The 27,999-nt window shown below is 35.1% G+C and overlaps 2 protein-coding genes across 5 annotated transcripts in view; one reads left to right on the forward strand and one right to left on the reverse strand.

Moving 5' to 3' along the window:
- The window catches only part of LOC103240688 (thiosulfate sulfurtransferase like domain containing 3), a 61,536-nt gene that overhangs the window by 22,874 nt on the left and 10,663 nt on the right, over positions 1-27,999 (forward strand). The window contains exon 4 of one of the 3 annotated variants that reach the window (XM_038001088.2): positions 7,445-7,551. The exons of 1 other annotated variant lie outside the window; for it this stretch is intronic. In XM_038001088.2, coding sequence (XP_037857016.2) covers positions 7,445-7,541 — 97 coding nt within the window. In that variant the 3' untranslated portion in view covers positions 7,542-7,551. Of the gene's footprint in view, positions 1-231; positions 1,880-7,444; positions 7,552-27,999 lie in introns of those variants that run through there. One more of the 3 variants, XM_073022372.1, reaches the window with a different exon arrangement.
- On the reverse strand, positions 1,503-27,825 carry CCNC (cyclin C). 2 transcript variants are annotated; one of them, XM_038001087.2, is made up of 13 exons: positions 27,512-27,825; positions 21,922-22,028; positions 20,693-20,777; positions 20,449-20,518; positions 17,589-17,640; positions 10,985-11,040; positions 10,150-10,185; positions 9,373-9,464; positions 8,672-8,739; positions 5,554-5,633; positions 4,243-4,361; positions 3,300-3,394; positions 1,503-2,730 (listed from the first exon to the last, which is right to left on the reverse strand). In XM_038001087.2, exons 1-12 carry the CDS (start codon positions 27,541-27,543, stop codon positions 3,343-3,345), a joined length of 849 nt encoding a protein of 282 aa, XP_037857015.1. In that variant the 5' UTR covers positions 27,544-27,825; the 3' UTR covers positions 1,503-2,730; positions 3,300-3,342. The 2 variants fall into 2 exon arrangements, with proteins under 2 accessions (XP_037857015.1, XP_008005709.1); XM_008007518.3 differs by lacking the exon at positions 3,300-3,394 and having other exon boundaries at positions 27,512-27,820.

The following is a 27,999-nucleotide window of genomic DNA, read 5'->3' on the forward strand; positions in this document are numbered from 1 at the left end:
TTTGTACTATTTGAAACCCAACGTATATTTTTACATTTACAGCACATCTCAATTCACACTAGCCACATTTTAAGCGTTCAGTAACCACAAGTGTGGCTAGTATCTATCACACTGGGCAATGCAACCTATTTGATTTTTAAAAACAATACATATCATCAATGGCTATTAAATCATAGAGAAACCCAGCCATTTTATGTCTCCTGATTAAAAACTACTACTTCATTTGTACAGTGGTCTACCAAAAAAAAAAAAAAAGACAGAAAAAAGGAAGCAAGCAAACAAGCAAGTCTGAATCTGATCAAGCCTGTAGATTCAATCACCAATTTACAGAAAATATGGAGGAGAAAATAACACAATAAATGGCATGTCAAGGATGCAATCAGCAAAATCCAGATGGTGAGAGACTCTTAATAGACAAGCAAACCAGAAACAGAAATTTTAAAAATGTGACTGAGAAGGAATTCATGAATTTAAAAAGACATGGCCGGGTGCAGTGGCGCACACCTGTAATCTCAGCACTTTGGGAGGCTGAAGTGGACAGATCACTTAAGGTCACGAGTTCCAGACCAACCAGGCTAACATGGCAAAGCCCCGTCTCTAATAAAAATACAAAAAATCAGCCAGGGGTGGTGGCACGTGCCACAGCTACTCTGGAGGCTGAGGCAGGAGAATCACTTGAACCCAGGAGGCAGAGGTTGCAGTGAGCAAGATTGCACCACTGCACTCCTGCCTGGGTAACACAGAGAGACTCCGTCTAAAAAAAAAAATAAAAATAAAATAATAAAAAGACAAAAGATTTGTCAATTAATTGTAATGTGTGATCCTTATTTAGATCCCGACTAGAACTCTTTGACAATTTTTATACTTGTGAAATAACTGAAAATCCGATATTATTTTTACTAATTCTTTTTGAGGCACAATAATACTTTTAGTTTTTTAAAAGAACTATTATTTATTAGGAATACATGCTGAAATATTTATGAATAAAATTATATGATATCTAGGATTTGCTTCAAAATAAGATGGGGGATGGCAAATTGGGGAAAGTGGGTGCAAGTTTAGATGAAATGAAATTGGTCATAAATTGATAACTACTGAAGCTGGATGATAGATACACGGAGGTTCCTTACACTACTTTACTCCTGTATGTTGTTTTAAATTTTCTACAATAAGAGATTGAAAACAAAACTATGAGGCATGGTATTAATTTTAAAAATAAAAACTTAAAAGACTATAGGTCTTACCTAAGCCCAACATTAATTCCTTCAGACCTGAGGAGAGCTTTTTTTCTTATTAAGCCTAGGAAACCTATATATGTCATCAGTCTTGACTTTAGTCTCCCTTTCCAGCTCATCTGATACTCTCCATCAGGAATATATTTTCTAATTAAAATCTGTTTATAAATGATTTGAAATTACCCCCTTGACAACCTATAAAAGGCTTTAATTCTCAAAAAACAACATCAGGCAAATTCAAAAAGATAAATTCAAGACACTAGTCGATACAGCTGGAGAAGTTACTTTTATTCTTGCAGTTTTATACTAGAAAGTCAACATTTAATTTAATAAGCCATCATCCACAATTGATTAAAAATGTTTAATCCTTAAATTGTACATCAATATCCTATGACTCCAAATTTTATTTATTACTCTCCTTCAAGTCTGAAGAAAATGATTAATTTGCTAAGTTCCACAGACAGTACAGTCCCACTGACATAACATTTAGTATGATGTCCTACTCTTGTATTAGAATTAAGGATAGCCAGTATCAAACTGGCCTGAAACCTGATTGTGTTCCTGGTTCAGAATACCTGTAGTAAATTTGTAAATCCACACCAAGACACAACATTAAACTAGGGTGTGTATATCTTATAAAAAACTTTTCACAGTAAAAATCAACATTAAAATTTTACCAAATTCCAACATTATGGGTTTTGAATCCAATTAAGCTTTCAAAATGCCTGATTAGCTGTGAATTAATTATAAATAACTTCATGTAGTTTGCCCAGCATTTCAAAATGGTTATGGACTATAACGTTTAAAATGTCAAAGTATGCTATACATATTGCACTTTTCTGCTAGGCTGGGCTAGTATCTTCCATGGCAAGATCCTCAAACTATTGAGTAAAATATACTTTTAAATCAATATAGGTACTTGATTAATTTCCCTGAAATTATCAACATCATTACCAAAATCTTCCAGGATTTTGTAAGATTTGATTCCTTAAATACAGTTTTAAAGTTAAACTTATGGAGGGAAAAAAACCCTCATATATTGACTGTAAATTTTACGTCCTTTTTTGGTCCCTCAACGACCAAAGAGAATTTTAAACAAATTATGCTTCATGTTTCCTGGCTTAATAAAAAGCTACAATTTTTATTATCCAAATTAAGAAATATTATACTAATCAAAAGCTATTAATTTTGAAATGTCTATGTATGTCTGTCTGTAGGTCCCCTTAGAACCTTTCCAAACATTTATAATCAAGAGATTTTAATCAATTATGTACTAGAATCATATTAAAGAAAAACTTATTTTGCAAAAATAAAATCACTTTCCAATATGCTTGACAGAAACAAGCTATTCATTTTCATTTGTGTTCCACTGAAGACATTACTGAAATCTGTCCAATGGTTTATTTCCAAGTGGTCCACTACGGAATTCTTCGGAATGTTTTAAGATTGGCTGTAGCTAGAGTTCTGACTTCCATTTGGACCCTGCTCTCCTTCACTGTTCAAATGGGGAAGAAAGAGATTTTATACCAATTAAAAGATCCATTTTTACACCCTGATAAGCCTACTGACTTTTAAATTCATTATTCTGTGGCACAGCTATATAAAACAAAGACATTCCTCATTATAAGACATGTGAAAAATTAAAATCCAGAAGACTAACATTTGGTTTTATGTTTTTATTCTTACATAACTTTGTGCCCTCACACATAACAAGCATTCTGGAAGTTAGTGTCCATATATACTCAAAAACTTTAAACTAGGGTATGGGATTTCATTGTTATTACAGGTATCACTCAACATAGAGATTACAGCTTCTTCTAAACAAATTTCCTATAAAATTAAGTCTTACATATAAAATCCTATTCCTACTATTTATGAAAAACAAGAAGTGTTCTTCAAAAAAAAAACCAAAAAATCAAAACTGTTGTTCAAAGGCACAATAAAATCATACATAAATATAGCAAACCTTTATAAGTCAGCAAGAAATATGGTAATTTCCTAGAAAATGCTGAATACTTAAAATAAAAATGCTGAATACTTAAAAATAACTAAAACTGAAAATACCAGTAACTTTGGCAATAGGATTATTGCCTTATCTTGTCCACCATCATCTTGCAGCTTCAGGCCCTGCCACTAGTGGAGAATCACTCAGGGAATTTCTGCAAAAAATGCATCCAAAGGTAGCTGTTTGAATGACTGCCTTAAACAGCTCCTTGAATAAAGTATTAACTTTTTCCAAATTGTAACATTAACTTATCAGTAGCAATCCATAAATCTATCTTATTATATAACAATCATTTTTCTAAAGAAACAATTAAAATGGATGGCATTTCTTTATTTCCCTTCTGACTTTTTCTCCCTGCCCCAAATGAACTGATACACAGTAAGGGCGGAGAACCACTGAACTAAATGAATAGATCTTACTTAAAACACACACACACACACACACACACCCCAATAACAACAACAAAAACCCTCTTAGCACAGGTAATTCATTATTAGCAAAAATATATTCTTATGTGCTGTGGATCTTAGGGTCACTTTAAAACCAAAATTCTTTATCTTTACAATATCAGATCATTCACTGAAATTTTTGAAAATTGCTACTGAAATTTATAAAACAGGACAATAGCTGGCAGTGGGAAAAAAAAAAAAAAGATGGCACAGAGTCAAACTGACATGAAACTACTATAGTTCTGAATTCTGCCCTGAATTTCGGATGAACTTGCCTAATTCTGTCAGCTTTAAATTTATGGTATATGATCATATGTTGAGAGATACCTGTAATATACCTTCACTGCATTAGGAAAAGTTACTAATCAGATTAGCGATTTTTTTTTAAATGAGACATTTTCAATCAAATCACAAATTTAAAAAATTAAATTAACATGGATCATGAAGTTTTGGAAGAAATGTTTTAAAAACTACAAAACAACATAATCTAAGAAAAATATGGTAAGTATGATATATAATTAAATGACATCAATAATTAAAGTCTACAAAGTACCTGTTTGGAGGTGGTTTTGGTTTCGGCATCTTACTAAGAATGGTTGCCATCTCTTTTCTCTCATCGAAATTCTTCCACTGCTCATATAGTTTTAAAATAACCCTGATTATTTCCAAAATCTAGAAGAAAATATTTGAGAAGTTCTCAGTGGCAAAAACAAGCAACATTTATTATATAAAGAGCGCGCATCACTTACTACACAACCCTCAGAAAAGAGTAGTCTCTGTCCTTAAATCCTGATAAATTTGAAAGCGGTATTTTTCACCACAATGCTGTTTAGGATTTTCCTTCTAGCCTCTCATTTTTCAGCATGTGTGCATTGTCCATTCTTATCTATCTCTGCAGTTGATTTCCTTCCATCTCTTGATATCTTTTAAACTGAAACATACTAATAAAGGTTCTAATCATGAGGGAATATACCATTATAGAGCACACTCCTCTAGTATAAATTATTTTAAACAACTTAATGGGGGGGGTAGTGCACAAAAGATGTTTTGATTCTCTGTTAACTACACATATATTAAGGTGTTCAAAAACTGGCAGCTACAAATTTGAAATAACTAGTTTCCAAATTAGCCGTTTCTTCCCACCTGAGTAGAACCTAACCTTAGGATTAATTTTAATGCATCTAACACTTGAGCACAAAAGCTAGAAACACAGCAAAAGTCACTTTGCCAGGAGATAGGCTATGTTACAGAAGTTCACAGTAGTATTCAGTGGTTACCAGGGAGCTTTTAAAATAATCCTGGGAATTAGAGGCTACTTTGCAACCAATCAAACCAAAAGTTTACCATTCTGTTTAATCCTAAACTGAAAAGAGATACATAGCTTAAATAATCAGTATTAACTCTTCCTACCAAACGTTTTTTTTTGTTTTGTTTTGTTTTTTTAAGACGGAGTCTTGCTTTGTTGCCCAGGCTGGCATGCAGTGGCATGATCTAAGCTTACTGCAACCTCCGCCTCCCAGGTTCAAGCAATTCTGTCTTAGCCTCCCGAGTAGCTGGGAGTACAGGTGCATGCCACCACACCTGGCTAATTTTTGTATTTTTAGTAGAAATGGGGTTTCACCATATTGGTCAGGCTAATCTTGAACTCCTGACCTCAGGTGATCCGCCCACCTAGGCCTCCCAAAGTGCTGGGATTACAGGCATGAACCACCATACCCAGCCCATGTTTCTTAATAATTTGTAACCAATAATCTTCTTAGCCTGGTGGACATCATAAGATTTTAGGCTCATGATAATAAGTACATATGACATTAATTTTTAAACATTCAAGTTTACATACAACTAAGGGAATTTTACAGAATACCTTTTCCATATCCACAGAAAGCTCAGCAAACCATTGCCTGGCATCTTTCTGCTGTACAACACAGGCTACATGTAGGCAAGCTGAAATGAAAATGAAAGACAACTATCCATGTTTAACTGCAAACACAGAATATGATCTAACAAAGATTTTTCACTAAAAAATTTCCTGTGTATTTTCCAACACTTTTTAAAAAAAATTAAACAGCTACATAGGAGAGTTACCACTGACCACCTCAACAATGTAATCCGAGAGAGAAAAAATTACTAGAGTAATTACATCAAGTTCTTGACATCTGGTCCTCGCTGCGTGCTAGTCACGGTGCAGTTGCCTTGAGAGTCAGGCAAGTTAAAGAGGAAAAACATTCAATGAGGAGAATGGAAAAGGGAAGTTATCCCTGAGTAGTGTACAAAGCAGCAGTTAAACTGCACCCAGAAGTCAGTGTGACAAAACAAACAAAAATGTCAATTAATACACTAGGTTTTAACAATGTTGACTATATTTCCACATTTCAGTTAAAAGCAGTGTTGCCTCACCTTTTTTCTTCCTTTTCATTATTAGCATATGATCAAGTAATGTGAAAGCTGGGCACATCCTTACAGAATTCAGTGTTGTAATCAAATAAAGGTTAGAAAAAAATGTAATATACTGTATACAAAATTAGTTATATATGTTATATACAATATAAACTAACAAAAGAGAACAATCTACATCACAACTTTGCCTAAAACAATTTCTACTGAGCAGCCTGGATATCCTGAACCGACCCCAGCTTAAGTTATACTCCTTGGTCTGGTTATCCATATGTCTTTGCTAAGGATGACATTCTAGGCAAATAGCAACTCAAATGTGAACTGACACACTGGTTGCCCTAAGTCAAGCAAAGCTATGAGTAGGGCTTAAGTCAAGAAGGGGTTAAAAAACTAAAGGACTGAAATGATAAAAACAGGAAATTAAAATACAGTGGACAATGCTATTAACATGGGCATGCATAGAGTACACTGGAGATTGAGAAAGCATCCTAAACCCAGACTGAGGTGATGCCGAAAGGGTGGGGGAGGGTCACTGAAGAGGAGATATCTAAGCCAAGTCTTAACAACAAAAAAATAAGAGTGGGAGAAGAGAATAGTATGTATATCAATTGAGAGATGAATTCGGATGGCTCCAGGTTTCTCAATCTTGGCACTACTGACATCTTAGGTTGAACAATTCTCTGATACTGTCTTGAATACTACAAGATGCTTGGCAGCATCCCTGGCTTCTACGCACTAGATGCCAGTAGCACCCTACCCTAGTTATGACAACTAAAACCAAACATTGCCAAATGTCCCCTCAGGGCAAAATTATCCCCAGGTGAAACCACTAGCTTCACTCAACAGTTTGGAGGATAGATAGGCTCTCTGAGGGTGGGAGTGCTGTAGGCTAATAAGCCAGTTAGGAGACTGCTGTGGTAACATGGATAGAAATGAGATGACTATGAGATTACAGAAGGAACAATCGAGATGAAGGCACAAAATGTATTGGTAAACAACTACATGTGGGTATTGAGGGAGATGAAAGGGTCTAACTGCTGGGTTTTCAACTAAGGTATATAACTCGTGCTATTCACCACGCTGGCAAAGACATTAAAAGGAAGAACATATTTTGGGGCAAAGTGATGAGCTCAATCCTCATCATGAGGCTGAGGTGCTGCTGGGATGCCAAGTGGAGCTATGTAAAAGGAAGATGGATATAAAGAACTGAAAAGTGGCAAGATCTTGGCTAAATAAATTTAAATGTTTCAGCACATAAGTGATAGTAGAATCCATGAATCTCATGGAAAGTACCCAAGAAGAAAACTGCAGGGATGGCAAAAAGGTGACACATGTTGTTATCCCTTCCTTCCTACCTATAGAGATCCCAGTATTCGTACCCGCCGAACCCAGACACCACTTCAAAAATCCTTTCAAATCCAGTCCTTTCAGGGAGCTGCCAGTAATACAGAAGTGTAAGTATAACCTATTTGTCAGCCCTGATGTAAGAAGGCCAAGAAACATCAACATTTAAGGAATAATTAACAACTGAACAAAGACAAACCAATGGAAAATAAGAGGGGAAAATCAAGAGGATGGAGTTATAAAAATCAATAGAAGGGGCTGGGCACGGTGGCTCATGCCTGTAATCCCAGCATTTTGAGAGGCCAAGGAGGGTGGATCACCTGAGGTCAGGAATTCAAGACCAGCCTGGCCAACATGGTGAAACCTCATCTCTACTAAAAATACAAAAATTAGCCAGGTATGGTGGTGCATACCTATAATCCTCCTGTAGCTACTCAGGAGGCTGAAGCAGAAGAATCGCTTGAATCCAGGAGGCAGAGGTTGCAGTGAGCTGAGATCACACCACTGCACTCCAGCCTGGGAGACAGAGCGAGACTCCATCTCAAAAAAAAAAAAAAAAAAAAAAATCAACAGAAGGAAAAGGAACAAAATTAACAAGTGCCCAATATATAACAGGCATTATTTGGTGCTGTACGAGCTATCTCATTTAATTCTTCAAATGACTCAGTGGAATTACTAGTATTCTCTCCATTTTACAATTAAGGAAACAAACATGGAAAGGTCAGATAATTTTCCCACAATTGTAAAGGAAGTAAAGTTTAAGCCTAGGACTATCTGACTCCACCCATTACAGCACTGCTTTCCACAGACAGTAGAATGAATGTATCTAACTTCTTCCTTCAGCCAAGCATTATGGACCACAGATGCTCCTTTACGCAACCTCTGAGTACTTGTTTGGGCTCAAGATATGAAAGGCCCAATTATTTTACATGCTACAACTAATATTAGCTGGCTTAATTCTGAACTTTTCCCTCTAAACAAACAAATATGTTCTATTCAGACACTGATTAAAACTATTTTGAATGGTTTCAAAAAAAAAACTTACCAAAAAAAGGGGGTAGGGGAATAATAATCCTGATTTGTGACAGTTGCAGTTCATATTATTGAAAGTTCACATGCAAGGATTAGTCTATTACTTCATGGAACATAAAAACACAAAGTACAACAGGGTGAAATTTAGTTTAGGATGACCTAAATAGGTTTATAACTAATTTAACTAATAAAGGCACACCATGCTTACATACCTAAAGCTATCATGAAAGGAGGATACAGTAGGCAAAGATCCGTTCTGTAGGTATCATTCACTATCCTCCTATAGAAATGTAAATCATATTATTACTGAAAGCAGAACTCCCTCATCTGGTTGTACATTTCCTCCAGAGAGGGCCAGATTTCTCATCTTTGCACACATTTATTTCCTTTTATATTACTGAAGCACAGCTATAAAAGTGAAAACATCAAGGCAAAAGGATGGATACATGAATGTGATAACAAATAAGCACGTATCAATGAATAAAATTACAGCTAAATATATTTTAAATTTCAAAATCTCATAACAAATTATAAACACATTTTTCTAATTTTTGAAAAATCAAATTAGAAAAACAGAAATTATACAGTAAATTTATATGTATGTTGCATACTACCAAAAAGTATTCTGATTACTTTAAAGATAGCTTCAGTCTTAATTTTTATGTTAACAGTCTGTGTTTTGTATAAAATTAAATTTTAATAGGTATACTTATGGAACAGATAATTTAGGATTGTTTTCATTTTGGCATTTATACCACTATAGTTATTAAAATTCAACAAGTGGTATTTTGCTCAACATAAAATATCTTGGGGCAATAGTTTAATGACTTTAAAAATACTGGACTTCATATTTAATTGTCAACCTTCCTATCTAATAACACGTTACACTATTAATAACTTCTGTTCTAATTACCATGCAAGGGGAAGCAACATGTCTTCTTGGCCCATGTCCTGCACATACTGGAGCAAAGGTCTATAAGGATGATACACTATCAAGCAACAATCCTAGAAACAGTTTAAAAAATGTGTATGTATAAAAAACAGATTTATTACAACACAAAAATGTTATCATTACCCAACTGATTTGTAATTGTGTATTTCAAAGTGAATTTCACTAACTCATGCTTGCTTCCCTTTTATTCTCTTAAGCAAGCAGTATGACAGCCCTAAACTCTACTATAATAGTGAAGGCAGTGCTCTCTCTGGAATATACCTTGATAAATCGGTTGGCAGTCAGTCAGCATCCATTCATTCCCTTAGAGACTCAAAGTGTCACATCTGCAACACACTGAAACCTCTTATTAGCCTATAAATCCATAATTCCCAACTGGAGGAGCAGAATTCTGCCAAAGACATAATCTCTCTTTAAATAACACTGCACGCACACACAAATTGTGCACATAATTTACGGTGGTTTAATGTCCTGACTTGTCCGTTTGTAATCCTTTCATTATAGTTACTTACTATAGAACAGAAAAATTTTCTCATCCCTAAGTAGGATATACAAATTATTTTACAGGCATCAGAGAGACTCTAGATGCTAATATAAATAGGCTACCATGATTTCACCATCACACATCAGGTGGATGGTTTTAAAATGTACCTCCCTAAAATAATTTATTTAAATAATTTCCAACTTCATTAAATTTTAAAAATGTTTTAATCTATTAATCACAGAAGATTTACTTACCATTAGTTCTAAAAGATAGAATTCACATTCTAATATCTGTTGAAAACAAAGATTATCAATGAAATGTTAATATGAAACCGAATTAGATAAGTCCATCCACTTAATCTAACATAAATTACAGATATTATAGTAATTATTAAAAATGTTTACTAAAAAGTTTTTAAAATCCAGACAATAAACATAGTTTATATTAAAATAAATATCTGCAATAAAAAATTACTATATTATACATGCAATTATGATTATAAAGATTTTAATCCTTGTAAGGAAAAGCCAGCTTCTCACAATCATTCTTATTACTCACTTTTATTTAAAATATCCTGTAAAACCATCAGATTTTCCAGTATACTTTCTAATACAATTATTTCTACTTAATTAAAAAAATGTAACTTAAAGAGAATAAACAAATCCCTTGCAAGGTGGAAAAAGGACATACCTATTAAAATGTCAATGAAAACTCACCTTATATTTCATATTGTTCCATTAGTTTTTAATCCCAGCTGAACAGTAGTATCACCTGGGAGCTTTTACACAGTACCAATGTTGGGAGCCCCAAGCCTGAAAATTCTGATTTTGTTGTTCTGGAAAGGATCCAACATCAGTATTATTTACAAGTTCCCAAGGTGATTTAATGAGCAGCCAGGGTTGATAATCACTACTATGAAGTATTTTTTTAAATGGTAAAAGTTATTTAGCTTTAATTTAGAATAATGTCTGTATTTATGTAATATTTGAAACTGCCATTTCTAGGAAACTACTAAATTTAGTCTAATATAGTATAGAGCTAGTTTATATATAGCTTTGATAAGTGTTCTATTTTATACCATATACTTACATGATTCATCCTATAAGGAAATTCCTTTGGAAAGGCATATGAAAATCTAGTTTTTACTGCAGAAAAAAAACCAAAAAACAATTTAAACTGAGAAAATGGGAAATGAATTAACTCAAAATTCCTTTAACAGAGCAGAATATTAGAGGGTAGAACAAAATTATTTTCAGTAGGAATTCTTGGCAATACTTAGGGACCCAGATTTTTATTTATTTTCAGGGAAGGGGAAAGACTAGGTGGCATGACACCCTACACAGCTTCAATTTTATATTTACTACCTTGAGAAAGGGTTCTGATGTTTAAAAAAGAAAAAGATCAGGAAAAAAAAATCACTGGCTTTTATATTTCTAAAATCTTTTTAGTTATAGAATGGTATTCTTCTGTTTTCCAGTGATTGCGCTTAGAAGGAACACGGGGTTACATATGTGTTTACAATATATACAGTTGGTAAAAAATATACATATAAAATATTGGGAGGATAGTACACCAAAAAAATGTTAACAGTGGTTATCTGTGAGATTTAAGAACTTTTTACTGATCTGCACTTTCTAAACTTTTTACAATGACCAGGTATTTATCAAAATATATATTTTAATAAAAGCATTAATATATGTGCAAAGGTCTCTAGAGTTTTTTTAAACTCTAGAGTAACACATAAAGTTACTCAAAGTAGTAGTAGTAACACATGAAGTAGTATTCTATTACTTTATTGGTTAGTCACTAAAGTACAAATGAAAAAACAATGTTAACCATCAATCCCCCATCTCTTTAAAATGGTGTGAGCATATACATATAAGTACTATTTGAGAAATTGTATTCAAGCCATTATGACACATTTAATTCAACCAAGTATTTACTGACAGGTCCTAAAAAATGTTTGGTGTCAGCTTCCATTTGTACAAAGCCCAAGTGATCTCACTGAAATTAAAAGAAATTCCATTTCTAGCCAGGCACGGTGGCTCATGCCTGTAATCCCAGCACTTTGGGAGGCCAAGGCAGGTGGATCACCTAAGGTCAGGAGTTCGAGACCAGCCTGGCCAACATGGTGAAACTCCATCTCTACTAAAAATACAAAAATTAGCCAAGTGTAGTGGCATGCGCCTGTAGTCCCGGCTACTTGGGAGGCCGAGGCAGGAGAATCCCTTGAACCTGGGAGGTGGAGGGTACAGTGAGCTGAGAACACACCACTGCCCTTCGGCCTGGGTGACAGAGTGAGACTCCATCTCAAAAAAAAAAGAAAAGAAATTCCATTCCTTCTATGCAGTATATTTTCAAAAAGATTTGTTTTGCAAATTAAGTGCCCTACAGCTAATTTAGATGCGTAATATCTGCCAGGATTTGAAACCTAGAAAAATTTAAACTTGACATTAGTAAATTTATAATCTTTCCTTTCTTCTCTCCTTTATTTAAATCAAGACGTACCTATTAAGGTTTCTGGGTTTTACAAATCCTTGTGATGTAAAGTATACCAGCACAACAGGTTCTTATATAATGGTAGACAATCAACAAAGTAAAATTACCTCTGTATATAAAACAAATCTACATCCCCATCCCCTGGAGCTGGACACTAACACCTCTATTGAGAATATATTTACCTGATACTGTCACAACATATCTGTTACTCCACGCTAAAACTGCTCTGCATTTTTTTCTATCTTTTAATCCTTTTCTTCCAACTTGGAGAAAAATGCCTCCCTCCTCTCTATTGTTTGTTTTACCACTTATACATTTGTTATCATCTATTCAATTGATAACTCCTACTATTTTTTTTCATCTTTAACCTTTCCTCCTTCAGTAAATCTTCCATCACATACTGATATGCTCAAACTTCCCTTGAAAAAAGCAAAACAAACTCTACCTCATTATATTCCTCTGCCTTTTATTTTTGTGGACTCAAAAACTGAGATCATGCACAGTTCTCTTATACCCACCGTTATAGACTTGCCAGCTTCCGGAACTGTGAGAAATAAATGTCTGTTGTGAAAGCCACCCAGTCTATGGTACTTTCTCATATTAGCCCAAGTGGACTAAGACATGCCTTCACCCAGCTTCCCCTACTACTAACATCTTACGTTAGTATGGTGCATTTGATACAATTACTGATCCAATATTGAAATGTTATTATTAACTAAACTCTGTACTTTGTTCAGATCTCCTTAGTTTGTACCAATGTCCTTTTTCTATCCTAGGGTCTCATCTAGGATACCACATTACATTTATTTGTCACATTTCCTTAGACTGTTTGGCTGTGACTGTTTTCTAGCCTTTCCTTGTTTTTGATGACTTTGACAGTTTTTAGGAGTACCAGTCAAGTATTTTGTCGAATGCTCCTCTACTGGAATTTGTCTGATGTTTTTCTCATTAGACTAGAGAACACGGGTTTTTGACAGGAAGACCACAGAGATAAAGTACCATCTTCATCATATCACATCAAGGATACATGGTATTAATGTGATTTATCACTGTTGCTATTGACCTTGATTGCCTGGCTAAGGCAGTATTTGTCAGGTTTCCCCACTGTAAAGTTACTTTTCTCCTCCCTTTCCATATGTACACACTAGCAGGAAGTTAACATGTATAGCCAACACCTTATGAGTGGGAGTTATGCTCCCTCTACTTGAGGGCAGGATAGCTACATATATTATTTGGAATTCTTCAGCATGGAAGACATGTCTCTTCTCCTTCATTTATTTATATCAGTACGGACTCACGGATATTTAGTTTATATTTTAAGTTATTACCCAATGCTATTTTTAAAATTTTGATGGTCAAATTATTTCAGTTTTGGTCAGTGGGAGCTCTCTTAGTTGGCTCCTATATCCTTCTGACATATCCTCATCAATGTAGGTTTTTGTTTTTCTTGTTTGTTTTGAATACTTCTTTATTACTGGCATTATGAGATGGTCCAGGTCCATCTTGTGTATTTCTTGCCCCAGTCCTAGAATCAGCCATTTCTTCAAGGAGCCCTGGTACCTTTTATTGGAGAATTGTATTAGAAACTGAGACATGGGTACTAGGTGAGCTCACTGCTACTGGGATGTCATTGCTTATAGACTCTTTCAGCTGAGAAAGCCAAGAAATACACATATTAACCCATTTATATACACGTATCTATAAGTATTTCTATATGTAACCATCCATATTGTATTAAGGTACAGGAGTTCATGCTGTTTCCAGCCCTTTGTTTATCTGTAAATTCCCACTCCAACAATGAGAAACCTGGCTCTCAAACATTTGCTATTGATTTACGTAATTGTTTAATTCCCATATACATGTATAACATTATCAGAATTGTTAACTTGTACACCCATGGGTAACAACTTTATCAACTAGAGTACAGTGCTTATGTGTAGTTCCTTTTGCCTTTACTCTTACACTCTAATCATTTCCAAAGCTACTTATGTCAACACCTTTCTCCCAATTCCTTTCACTGAAGTCGTTTCATATATTTGTAATATAGTTAGACTATTCCTTTCTCAGCACCTACTCACTTCTTAATTTCTTGCAATCTGGCTTCTACCTCTACCCCCACATTAATAACACTATGCTCTCTCTCAAAGATCTGTTTTCTTCTTTGGTTCATATCTTTTTTTATGCAGCATAAGACACTGTGCAACTCTTTTATTTTTATTTTTATTTTTAGAGACAGAGTCTTACTCCACTGCCCAGGCTGGAGTGCAGTGGCATAATCATAGCTTACTGCAACCTTGAACTCCTGGGCTCAGGCAACCCTCCCACTTCAGCCTAGTTGAGTAGACAGGACTACAGGTGAGTAGCTAGGACCACAGGTGTGTACCACCATGCCCAGTTAGTTTTTCTTTAATTTTTTGCAGAGTTGGAATCTTGCTATGTTGTCCAGGCTGGTCTTGAACTCCTGTTCTAAAGCAATCCTCCTGCTCCAGCCTCCCAAAGTGTTCAGATTATAGGCAGGAACCACCATGCCTGGCCTGTGCAACTCTTAAATGTTATCAAATTCCAAATTTCTACTGCTGGCCTCACATTTTTAAGAGGATGTTCTACTGACATATTTATGGTTAGAATGTCAAAGATTAAATTTAATTCTTTTAAGAACTCACTTATTCTCTTTTTCAGTACCACCTACAGCTCCCCAATCCCCAGGCAAAAAATATCAAAATACATTTCTGACTCTTCTTAAATCCCTTCCTTTTACAAGTCCTGCTGACTCTATTGCTCAAATCTGGCTCGTTTGTTCTTCTTGTTGGCTGCCAATATTAGTTTAAGCCTTCATTAGTGTTCACTGGGATGACTTCAGCAACTTAAAAATTATTTTTTCCACTTTAAACTTGTTAGGTTTTATTTCTCACAGCACCCTGTGGTAAGTGACAGCACTCAATACAGTTTGCAGTTTCACTGTATTTCAGAAGGTTTTTGTTTTTAAATTGTGTTAAGATACACAAAACTTTTGCAAAACTGAAACTCTGTGCCCATTAAACAATCACTCCCTATACCACCCTTCCTCCAGCCCTATCATTCTACTTTCTATCTCTATTAATTTGACTACTCTTAAGTATTCCACATAAGTGTAATCACACAATATGTCTTTTTGTTACTGGCTTATTTAACTTACCATAATGTCTGCAAGGTTCATCCATGTTGTGGGGTATAAATAACTTCAAAATTTGTCTAACTCTACCTGCCCTCTCCTCCAATTCATCTTACATAATTCTGTCAGATTTACCTTCCTAATGCACAATGCTAGCATTACCCACATGTGTAAAAATAAATAAAACTGGCCAGGCACAGTGGCTCACACCTGTAATCTCAGCACTTTGGGAGGCCTGAGGTGAGAAGTTTAAGACCAGCCTGGCCAAAATGGTGAAACCCCATCTCTACTAAAAATACAAAAATTAGCCCGGCGTAGTGGCACACACCTGTAATCCCAGCTACTAGGGAAGATAAGGCAGGAGAATCGCTTGAACGTGGGAGGCAGAGATTGCAGTGAGCCAAGATCGTGCCACTGCACTCCAGACTGAGTGGCTGAGCGAGACTCCGTCTCAAATAACTAACTTTCATTACTGTCAATAGAACAAAGTGCAGATTCCTTCATTTAGCATTGAAGGCCTTCTATTAGCTGATATTAGTCAGGTAAGGATTTTTCCCCACTATTTCCTTACTCAACATACAGTTAATCTAACTCATGAGCTTTCCCTATTTGACTAAACTATTCAATATTCTTAGACTGTCTATCTCCTGCATTTCCCCAGTTCAACTTTCTGCACCAAGTTCTACTTAATCCTTTCTGGATTCATGAAGCAACCTTTTCCCACCGAAAACATTCACAGCATTCTCTGTAATTCTCTTATACTATTTATTTCCTTCTGTATTAATATTTTTATGTCTCTGTCTTATTTTTTTTGTCCTTAAATTCCTTGTATTTTATCTTAGTACCAATGCCACTGCACTGGTACAGTGGTTTCCAGTGATAATGATGGCGTTGTCGTTGAAGATGATGATGATGATAGCCCCTAAACTTTACTGAGTATTGTGGACCAATATATGTCCCCCTCCAAAATTCATACGTTGAAGCCCTAACTCCTAGTACCTCAGAATGTGACTGTATTTGGAGAGAGGGCCTTTAAAGGGATAAGATTAAATGAGGACAGGCTGGACGCAGTGGCTCACACCTGTAATCCCAGCACTTTGGGAGGCTGAGGCTAGTGGATCACGACGTCAGGAGCTCGAGACTAGTCTGGCCAACATGGTGAAACCCGTCTCTACTAAAAAATACAAAAATGAGCTGGGCATGGTGGCACATGCCTGTAGTCCCAGCTACTCAGGAGGCTGAGGCAGGAGAGTTACTTGAACCCGGGAGGCGGAAGTTGAAGTGAGCCAAGATGGCACCAGTGTACTCCAGCCTGGGCAACAGAGCGAGGCTCCGTCTCAAAAAGAAAAGAAAAAAAAAGATTAAATGAGGACATAAGAGTGGGGCCTAATTCTGTAAGACTATTGTCCTCACATGAAGAAGATGGCAAACCAGGAATGTGAGTGCTCCGAGAAAGATCCATGTGAGAATAACCAGACACCTTGATCATGGATTTCTACGCTCTAAAACTGTGAGAAAATACACTTCTGTTGTTTAAGCCACCTATTCTGTGGCATTTTGTTACAGCAGCCTCAGCAAAGTAACATACTAGGCAAGGCACTGTTCTAAAAGCTTTATAAATATTAACTCATTTGGTCCTCATAACAACCCAACAACACAGGAACGGGTTTGCACATAGGTATTAATATCCACCCATAAGAATGACATAATAGTCATTAGAAAACAATATAATAAAACTAGAAAACATACTTTTTTGTTTACTCTTATAAGATAAAAAGCCACTGAGTGGATGTTTTTGGATTGATTATTACTATCAATTTTAACATTACAAGTATTATCTTTATAACTTTTTTTAAAAAAACCTTTTTTAGTTCGATTTTTTGCCAAATACACTAGACATAAAGGTATCCTCAGGAAATTTAATAAAGCCAACCAATCTCTCATATGTCTCATAAACTTAAAAAAAAAAAAAAAAAAAATCTATGTAATCTGGAGCTTTCTTTAGAATTACATCCTTTAAGCAGATGTACTTTTTGCACTTACATACAGAAGTAGCAGCAGCAATCAATCTTGTATTTGAAACTACTCCAAATTCCTAAAGAAAGAAAAGCAGGTACATGTTAACCCAATGAATCTAAGGGTATCTGAACTCTATTCAAAACAGGATTTCCTTGCTCCCCTGTTTACATTCTGTTCACCTTCTACCCACTTGAGGCGTGAAGTACTTAAACCCCTAAATGTACAGGTTGATTACTGCTTATCTGACATGCTTAGGATCAGAAATTTTTCTGATTTAGGAATATTTTGCATTACACTGGTTAAGCATCCCTAATCTAAAAATCTGAAATCCAAAATGTTCCAATGAGCATTCCTTTGAATGTCATGTTGGTGCTCAAAAAGTTTTAAATTTTGGAACATTTAGGATTTTCAGATTAGGGATAGTCTGCCTGTATTACCTTTCCCCCAAATTGCTACAACTTCAGACAAATTTTAAAATAATTTTGTAATTTAATAACAATAAAAAGTACCAAATTAGAAACCAAGTCTTAAGGTCATAGTGTCAGTTTTAGGACTTAAATTAGTTTCCAAGAAGATTATTTACATTCTATACTTAATTGCAAGAATACTAAGTATGTTTCCTATTCAATTCAACCTGTACTAACAGATACTTCATGCCATTTTATGATAAAACAGTCGAATCTGTGAATAAGATAAACCTTAATTAATAGACTTCCAAAGTCAGTTCCCGTTTCCTCTTTCAAATGAATAACCCCCATTGTGAAAATACTAAAACTTATCATGATCCACCTTATATATACTATTTCATCTATTGCCTAAGATTCCTAAAGCCTTCACTTCATTTTAAAATAAAAAAATCAAGAGTTGGTTTCTTATCCAACAAAAGGAGCTAAACTAAAAATCTATTTAAATACCTTCAGCCTACATCCTTATCCTGTGTAGGGGAAATGTATGTGTATTAACATATTTGTTTTACATTTAAACCTCCAACTATAGTAACTGAAAAGAAAAAGTAAAAGCCTGAAACATGTTCTTAAATGAGATTTCTACACAATTTCCATAAAACTAGAGAAAATACAGACAGATTTGGTCACAGAGATAAATAATAATAATAATAATAATAATAATAATAATAATAATAATGCTACCACCAAATCTGAAAGACTACATTCTCTTTCTCAGGAATAATTTTTTTTTTTTTTCCAGATGGAATCTTGCTCTGTTGCCCAGGCTGGGTACAGTGGCACAGTCTTGGCTCACTGCAACCTCTACCTCCTGGGTTCAAGCGATTCTCGTGCTTCAGCCTCCCCAGTAGCTGGGATTACAGGCATCTGCCACCACATCCGGCTAATTTTTGTATTTTTAGTAGAGAGGGGGTTTTGCCATGTTGGTTAGGCTGGTCTCAAACTCCTGACCTCAGGTGATCCGCCCGCCTCAGCCTCCCAAAGTGCTGGGATTACAGGTGTGAGCCACTACACCCAGCCTAGGAATAATTCTTTATCCAAAACTCAAAGGGAAAACTTTCATTTGGTAAATCACATCACAGAGTTCTACTCAGTAAATCAAATAACAATATTTAACAAATAAGATAGATTAAAATCCTCAAATTAATCTACAAGATTAAATGTTTATAAAGATTTTTTGTCTTGGTCCTCCATACTGCCTGTGCTTAAGAGACTTAAAATTAAATTATTACACAGTAATATTTAAATAAAATCAAATATTACATAGTATTAGAATTATTAGAATCAGAAAACTCAATCCATAAGGACCTTTAATAAACTTTCTTTTCCATTAAAGAACTTAACAAAAACAAAGCTGATTCTGCCTTCTTAAACTACCACTCACAATTAGAAAACATAAACTTCTAGAAAGCTTGTCTTAATATTATTTCTAACAGAGTCAATTATCATTATTTAGGTAATAGTTGGGAAAGATGTCATGGATATTCTTAAATCATGGCTAAAACAAAACTAAATCAAGGTAGGTACCAAAAGGAATATAAACTTACTAAGTAAAAATCACATTCAGTATTCAAGAATACAGTTCTAAGAATACAACTCTAAGACATTATCCAAAAATAGAAACCTAATGCAAAGATTTCACACCACCAAAGACTACATTAATTATTTATGAAAAACAGCCAATATCTGCTATTATTTTCTGGACTTTAAGCTTTTTCGAAAATACTACAAAAGTAAAAAAATTGAACAGAAATTCAGTCTCTGCTGCAAGTTCCTATCTATCTTCTCTCCCTCACCTAATTTCTCTACGCTCACAACCTCAACTTTTACTTGTTAGAATCTATATAGCTATAGCTTCCCCTAATCCTTGCCTTCCTTCTGGCTTGGTAGGCAGCCAATCATCAGGATGATGGGAGGGAAGACAGGAGAAGATAAGCATATGGGTGAGAAGCATAAGGGACATTCTCAGGTTATGGTAGGCAAGCTGTGGTACTTACTGAATACTACTCAGTGCCAAACAATAAATGTCTCAAAGGCAGCAGAGGAAAGTAGTTAAGAACACAGGATTGCTAAGGAGACTCCCATGGTTCAAACATGGGCTCTGACACTTACTAGCTGTATAATCTTAAGCAAGTTCTTCATCTCTCTCTGTCTCAGTTTCCTCATTTATAAAATGGGAATACTACTAGTATGCATTCCAGTTTGTTACGAAGATTAAGTCAGTTGGTACACAGTAAGTGCTATATGTGTCTGTTAAGTGAATATATAAGGATATGTATATATTTCTTTGATTTTGTACAATTTTAGTATTTTGCATACATTACCATTTATTAATTTGACACAGGCAATGTGAAAACTGGGGCAGATTAACCAACATACATTGACTATACTTTGATGAAGAACAGAAAATTGTTTTATACCTCTACTTTGGATGCCAAAAACACACATGTAGGAGCCATTAATACAGGATCTATACTTTTCAGAGAATACCTAAAATATGATAAAACAAAGTTAAATATCATTCATATAGAAAACACACTGGGAAAAAATCAAGATAACTCTATGGCAGACACATGATTCATTTACACTGTGCTAAGGTTCATCAACATTAGATAAGAGTTCAAATAAATAAAATAAAATAAAATAAAATAAAAATAATCCTACCTGGCATAGAATCTCTTGAAATATACCGTAGCAGTGGCAATAACTTGTTGTCTTAATTTAAGATGTTCACCTAATGCTTGGATAACTAAAAGGTAAATAATGAAATTTTAAATGTATCTTCTGGTATCATTATAATATTAACATTGAACAGTAACTTCCAATTGATTAAATCATAATTATGTTCATTTTTAACAAAGGAAAAAACCTACACATGCTCTATGTGAGTCACAGTGGTCTAACATTAGGATTTGCAAATGTGTTAAGAAAATATATAGGTATGCATAAACAACAACAAAACAATAACAAAACAGAAATTGCCCCACAGCAAAAAAGTATCATCCATTAAGGAAGTTGAATAAGTATTTCCCCTCTATCTTCTAAATATTTTAAATGCTTTTCATATTATCTTTAAAATAAATATAAAAAGAAAATATTAGACACCTATGAAACTTGTTAATACTACCACTTTTTTGTTGTTTTGAGACAGAGTCTCATTCTGTCGCCCAGGCTGGAATGCAGTAGTGCGATCTTGGCTCACTACGATCTCCACCTCCCAGGTTCAAGTGATTCTTGTGTACCACGTCCAGCTAATTTTTGTATTTTTAGTAAAGAGGGGATTTCACCATGTTGGCCAGGCTCATCTAACTCCTGGCCTCAAGTGATCCGCCCACTTCTGCCTCCCAAAGTGCTAAGATTACCACACTTAGCTTTATACGGCTCACCAAAAAAAAAGAAAAAAATTCATAATGAATCCTCAAAAAAAAACAAAACCAGAGAGATAAGTTTACAAAATAGTGAACTGAAAGTTAAAAAAATTATGTGACAAACCTACTACATGTCAGAGTAACGATATATCCCTAATCTTCTTCCCTTCAAAGCAAAGTTCTAAGAGAAATGACCACTACAGGATGCCAATCCAAAGAATCATTTATCCTCAAAGTACTTTGCTTTAGCCAACCTTGAACTGGGTCTAATAATTATTCCAAAGCCTTAGGGAGATTAGGTAACACTTCTAAATTGTCTCAAGTGCCTGTAATATGTAAAATTCACACAAAAAACTTTATTTGGATCACTAAAAAGAAACAGAAATGAATACGTTGTAAAAAGAGCACCTGTATAAATAAAAATGTTAGGTATGCACTAAAACAGTTTACAAATTACCACACAAAAACATTTTAATTCAGAGGTAACCAACTATACAATCTCAAACAATTTTTTAAAAAGTTTACCATTTGTAAAAAATATTTGTAACTTCCAATATTCTTCCTCTGAGAGAAACTTTAAATCCTTTTGGCGCTCCTTCAACAGATCTTGTTTATCCAAAATCCATTGCAAACTAGAAAAGACATGTTACAGAAAATCAACAAGCGTTCATATTCTAAGAAGTACAAAGAGCAAAACGTAACCTTAAAGACAATTATTTCTCACATTTCTTGAAATGTGACTAATAATTATCTCACTAATAAATGTAAATATGTCCTGAAAAAAATTCTGCTCTAATCTTTTCCTTCTTCCTCCTTAGTCTGTTACCAGCTTGTATTTCACTGATTCTGACTCTGATATCAAGATATGTCTTACAATCTGTGATGCCTTCGTGTTTTAATTGGCAGCATGTTTATTCTTTCTTAGTGATATAAGATAACGGTGGAATTATTTGGCACCAATTGATGGTGGCTTAGATTTGAGGAAGTATATAGTTTTTCAGCTGTTCATGGGTAACTATGGCATTTAATTTCCTTACTTCACAAATCTAATTATATTAAAAACTGCCTCAGAATGTGTTACACTGATAGCCGCCTCCTCTTGCCTAGTCAAGTGTGCTATTTTTAACCAGAGATATGAAATTGACATGACTCAAAGAAAAAACGATCTTGAACCTGTGTTTGTCATTCAATATGTATTCCAAGTCTTATGTCAATTAACTTGTTGTTCAGCAGTCTTTCATACAGCTTTATGGATGGATCATTATTTAGCCAATCTCTACTGATGGAAATATAGGTTATCATTTTTCACCCATATTTTCTAATACCTTTAAGGGCTTTTTTCCTTCAATTTATGATCCATCTGGAATTTATCTTGGTACAAAGTAGGGATCCAGCTAAAATTTTGTCAAATGCTTATCCAAATGTGCTGAGGTATTTCCTGATTTATAATTCTATCATTATACTTGGATCTTCTTTATAATTTCCTATTTTTTCTTGTTCATATGCTGTGCTATTTTAAAACACAGAAAATTAAGTAATTAATAGCTGGTATAAAAAAATACTGCCTTGCTACTATTTCCTGAATGATATGCTTCTTAATGAATATCTTTGTAATTCTCCTTGCATATTTGATTAATAATATATTTCAAATAACTTCCCAGAAGTAGGATTAGTGTTGCTGGTAATTTATTGTCAGTTTACCCTCCAAAAACATTATACCAATTTCCATTTGTATTAACAGTTCATGAGTGAATCTTACAATATTTAATCCTGGCCGGGCACGGTGGCTCATGCCCGTAATTCCAGCACTCTGGGAGGCCGAGGTGGGCCGATCACCTGAGGTCAGGAGTTTGAGACCAGCCTGACCAATACGGTGAAACTCTGTCTCTACTAACATTACAAAAATTAGCTGGACATGGTGGCGTGTGCCTGTAGTCCCAGCTACTCGGGAGGCTGAGACAGGAGAATTGCTTGAACCCGGGAGGTGGAAGCTACAGTGAGTTGAGATCATACCACTGCTCTCCAGTCTGGTGGACAGAGACTCTGTCTCAAAAAAAAAAAAAAAAAAAAAAAATTAATCCTATGGGTTACTGCCACTTTTAAATATTTTGCAACTTAAAGGCAAAGTAGTACGTCACTGTTTCTTTTCCCTGTAGTTTACTTTTGAGGTTAAACATCTTTCTATGTCTTTATTGGTCATATACAGTTCTTCTTTTGTACAATGTTAATTCTAATATGACCATTTTTCTAATGGTATTACCGATTTTTTTAATGATTAAGAGATTCTTCTCATCTAAAATTTGCACAGTATATATAATAAGTCACTTGTTTGACAAATAAGTGCAAAATTTCTCCCAAGTTTAAATATCTCTCAGTATTTAATTATTTGTAATACAGAAATCTGAATCACTTACTTAAATCTACCTTTTACTTTCATGTTTGTCAGGCATAGCAAGGTCTTTCCTGATTCAAAATGATAAAAAACAGTTCACCCATATTTTCTAATACCCTTAAGGGCTTTTTTCCTTCAATTTATGATCCATCTGGAATTTATTTTGGTACAAAGTATAAAGTTGGGATCCAGCTAAATATTTTGTCAAATGCTTATCCAAATGCGCTAAGGTATCTCCTGATTTATAATTCTATCATTATACTTGGATCTTCTTTATAATTTCCTATTTTTTTCTTGTTCATATGTTGTGCTATTTTAAAACAGAAAGTTAAGTAATGAATATCTGGTATGAAAAATACTTCCTTGCTACTATTCTCCTGAAAATTTCTGACATTCTATCACAATTATTATTCTAAGACCCAAACTTAAGAAGCATTATGTCAAGTCCTAAAAAAGAATATCCATTCAAATTTTGTGATTGCATTACATTTAAAGATCAATATAGGGAGAAATGACATCTTACCAAGAATTCAAACTTTATTAAAATCTGTATGTGCCACGATGGACTTTTAAAGTTTTCTTCCTACAGGTTCTGTATATTTCTTTATATTTTTCCCTTTGTATTTTATATTTTCTGTTGCTAATGTAAATTATACTTCCCTATCCATTTTTAAAAAGCTTTTATTTTTGTATTTTATAACTGGTCACCTTATTAAACCTTTATTATTTCTAATAACTTCTCAATTAACTGAGTTTTCTCATTAATTTTATTTCCACGTATTGATAATTTTGTCATTGTTTTGTCATTCTTTCTATATCTCCTTTGTATCAATTGTATTCACTAGTATATTGGTAAAATCTTAAATAGGCACCCTAATTATCCCAATGTTTCACCACTGCTGATGCTTTGATATGTTTTTCATGTTAAGGAAGCATCCTGTTTCTGTTTTAGTAAGAGCTTTAGTCAAGGATAAATGTTGAATTGCATTAGTTTTTTAATACCTTTACTGCTTCATTGACTATATTTCTATAATAAAATCCACTGTCACGTTTTATACTTTCAATGTAATGTTAGACTGTATTTGGTAATAATTCATTTACAATGTTTGCATCAGTATTCAAAAGTGAGACTGTTTTTAATGTTCCCTTTGCTAGATTTTTCTGTAAGTGTTATCATGGCTTTGTAAAGGAAAGCTTTTCTTCTTTCTGTATGAAATGGAACAATTTCAAAAGGAGATTCTCTTGAAAGATGGAAAGTATTTACCCATGAAATAAGGCATAGCTCTTGGGTAATATTCTTAACTTGCTTTAGCTTTCAAATTTAAAACCCTGGAGATAACCCAAAAGTACCCTTGGGTTTACTTTTCTCATTCCTAATTTTGTATTTTTGTATCATTCCTTTTTCCCCTGATTTAACTAGCAGTAGTTTCGTCTGTTTTTGTTTACTCTAAGAATGATCTTTTATAATTTTTTTCCTTTTAATATATTAGCATCAGTGTTATCTATTTTAAGATCTTCTTTCTGTTTCTTTAGGCTTATTTCATGTTTCCTTCTTAGTATTATTAAATAGAATATTTCTATTATCTCTCAATTATTCAGGATATTGATTTTCTAATACATTCAAGCTTTGGTTACATTCCATATATGGTAATATTATGATGTTATTTTATAGATATTAAGTAACTGTATTTTCAGTTTCCTTTTTCACACAATAAAGTATCCACAGTTAGTTTTGTAGTTTTTATTTTTGTTACTCCTTCATTAATGCATTCAATCAACCCAGCAAATACTTAGTCCCCTTCTAGTTCATTTTGGTCACAGACTGTGTTTTGTTCTACTTCAACTACATTGTAGTTTGCTAATTAATTTCATCCCCACAGAGTCATTTTGTTTTTAAAAAGATAAATTTCATAAATTTCACAAACATTTTATGAGTTTTCCTCAGAGCTTTGTATGCAGGATAAACTAAAAAAATTTATAAATACTGCATTTCATCAAATTTAAGATTACATCTAGGATTCATCATTATTTCATATGCTATGAAAGAAACTGCCATGCTCATTTCAAAGATGTTAAAGTGTGAAAATATGCATCTTAGAAGCATGAAATATAGCATATTTAATGTCAATTGCCCTCTTTCACCAAATTCAGCTAAAACAATGGCCTTTCATAATCTTTTCGTTTGTTTTTCCAGAATTGTCTTGTCTTCCATACTTGTTACCTTTTCCAGATAAGAAACTCTATGACTGCTCAAGGGATCTGAGGAAGGCAAAGTGATCCCTTCTTTTAGGAGTATTTGAATTGGGAGAATAGTTTCAAAGAAGTACACTTAACTTTGTAATAATTTTATATTTGAAAAGTGAAAAAATGTTTTTATAATGCTATGAATAAATGAAAGTATAATGAGAACACCATTGAAAAAAGGTAGGAGCTTTCTTTTAAGTTGAAAAACTGACAAATCAACAGTCAGCTACTTGTCAATTCTCTCAGCTTCTTTCAAAGTTTATCAGACTCTCTCTTCTCCACTACCTAAATTTTTTTTTCAGGAGCTCTAACTCCAATACCTAAACTTTCGATACTTTAATTTTGCCCAAGTAATATTTCAGTGTGTGAAAACAATGCAACATATATATAATACACACACACACACATATATACACACACACATACACATATGATCAGTTGTAAAGCCTCTTTAACATGTCATCTCCACAGAATCACTTTATAGCAAGAGGAAAACCTGCTTTTCCTTAAATAGGTTACAGAGTTCATTGTTTCTTTTTTCTCCTTGCAAAGGGCTAAAAAATGAACATCAGAAACAGATCCTATTCACAGAATCGAAATTTAAATTACTTACTAATGCTTTCTTAGCATAAAAAATTATACTAAGATACCTTCTTTGTCAAGTTCTGTTCATCTTTCAACTATACAGTGGAAAGCCTACTCAATGTTCAATTAACCCCATCACGCACCTTCCTGCCTGCTTAAACAAATGTATTTAGGGATAAATGTTTTTAATATTATTCTAGCTCTCACATAGTCACTGACAGAAACAAGAACTTATTCATGAAAAAGGTTAAAGAAATAGGTAAACAAAATCACTGGAAAAATACGCCTTTAAAACAAAACATAAGGCACAGGCTAATGAAATGGATAAATTTAGAGGGCACCTGCCCTATACCTTATCAATATAAAACTCCATCTAGACATAAAGTATTGGCAAGAAGAGGTTAGGCAGAAACAAGCCAGACTCTCTCCTCTCCTCAGAATATTAAATCCACTCAAGATAGACAGTGAATGACAAAAGACCACGACGCCGATCACCCGAAGAAATCCCAGGCAAAAGCACGCCACAACTGTCCTGAACAGGTAGCCTCACAGTCTTGAGCTGAGTCACACTTCCCGTACCTGTGCCCACTCTATCCGACCCCCCGCGGCCTAGTTAAACTAAAAATCCGAAATTAAACTCTGAAACGTTCCTTCCTGGGAGACTAAACTCTCTCCCACCCCTCCCCCTCACAGATCCTTCCCTCCCCGAAACGGGCTGGGGGCGGGGAGGGGAGTCGCCTCAGAAAAGAGCATCTTGCTTCTGGCCGCTGCCGTCTCCCCTGAGGACCCCGGCACTCGGAACTGAGCCGGGATCCAGGCCCAAGGGAGTCGCAGGCCCCGTCCTCACAGCCCCCCAAAAACCAGCCCCAGGTGAGAAGACGGAAGATCACTTACTAGTGGGAGCTCTGCCAAAAGTTCCCTGCCATGGAACACAGCTTGCCCTGATAAAAAAGCACCAGCCGGCGGAGCGGCCCGCGGAGCGACCATAGACCCAGCCCGTCCGGTAACCGCGCTCCTCGATCAAATCAGCTCGGCTCGACTCCGCTCCGCGGCGGCGACGGCGAAAGGAAGAGGATGGCCCCCTAGTCTCCTTCACGCCGGCCGACAACACTCAACTGTGCAAACCCGTTCCTATCGACAAAAGTTCCGGCCCGCGGTAGCGGAGGGAGCCGGCGGGGAGGTGCTGACCTGTGGGGGCGCTGAGATAGAAGAGAACTAGTGCTCACGAGAGCTCACGGCGGTTGGAAAGCTCTCGCGAGAGCGTCTTGCCGGTTCTGGCCGGGGGCCCACGGCGCTCGGTCTCCTGTCCTCAGCACTGGCGTTGCTGACTAGGGGTCTAACCTGGGCGAAGTGGCTGAGTTCCGGGGTTCTGTTATTACCTC

This window comes from Chlorocebus sabaeus, chromosome 13 (assembly GCF_047675955.1).
Source record: "Chlorocebus sabaeus isolate Y175 chromosome 13, mChlSab1.0.hap1, whole genome shotgun sequence".
NCBI lineage: Eukaryota > Metazoa > Chordata > Mammalia > Primates > Cercopithecidae > Chlorocebus > Chlorocebus sabaeus.

Excerpts from the sequence above, each read along its gene's own strand:
- CCNC (XM_008007518.3), bottom strand. The coding sequence starts at position 27,543 with ATGGCAGGGAACTTTTGGCAGAGCTCCCACTA. Across the intron at positions 9,465-10,149 it reads TCTATCTTTTAGAACTAATG|GATTGTTGCTTGATAGTGTA; the intron begins GTAAGTAAATCT and ends AACTGTTTCTAG. Across the intron at positions 2,731-4,242 it reads CCAAAACCACCTCCAAACAG|TGAAGGAGAGCAGGGTCCAA; the intron begins GTACTTTGTAGA and ends CCATTTGAACAG.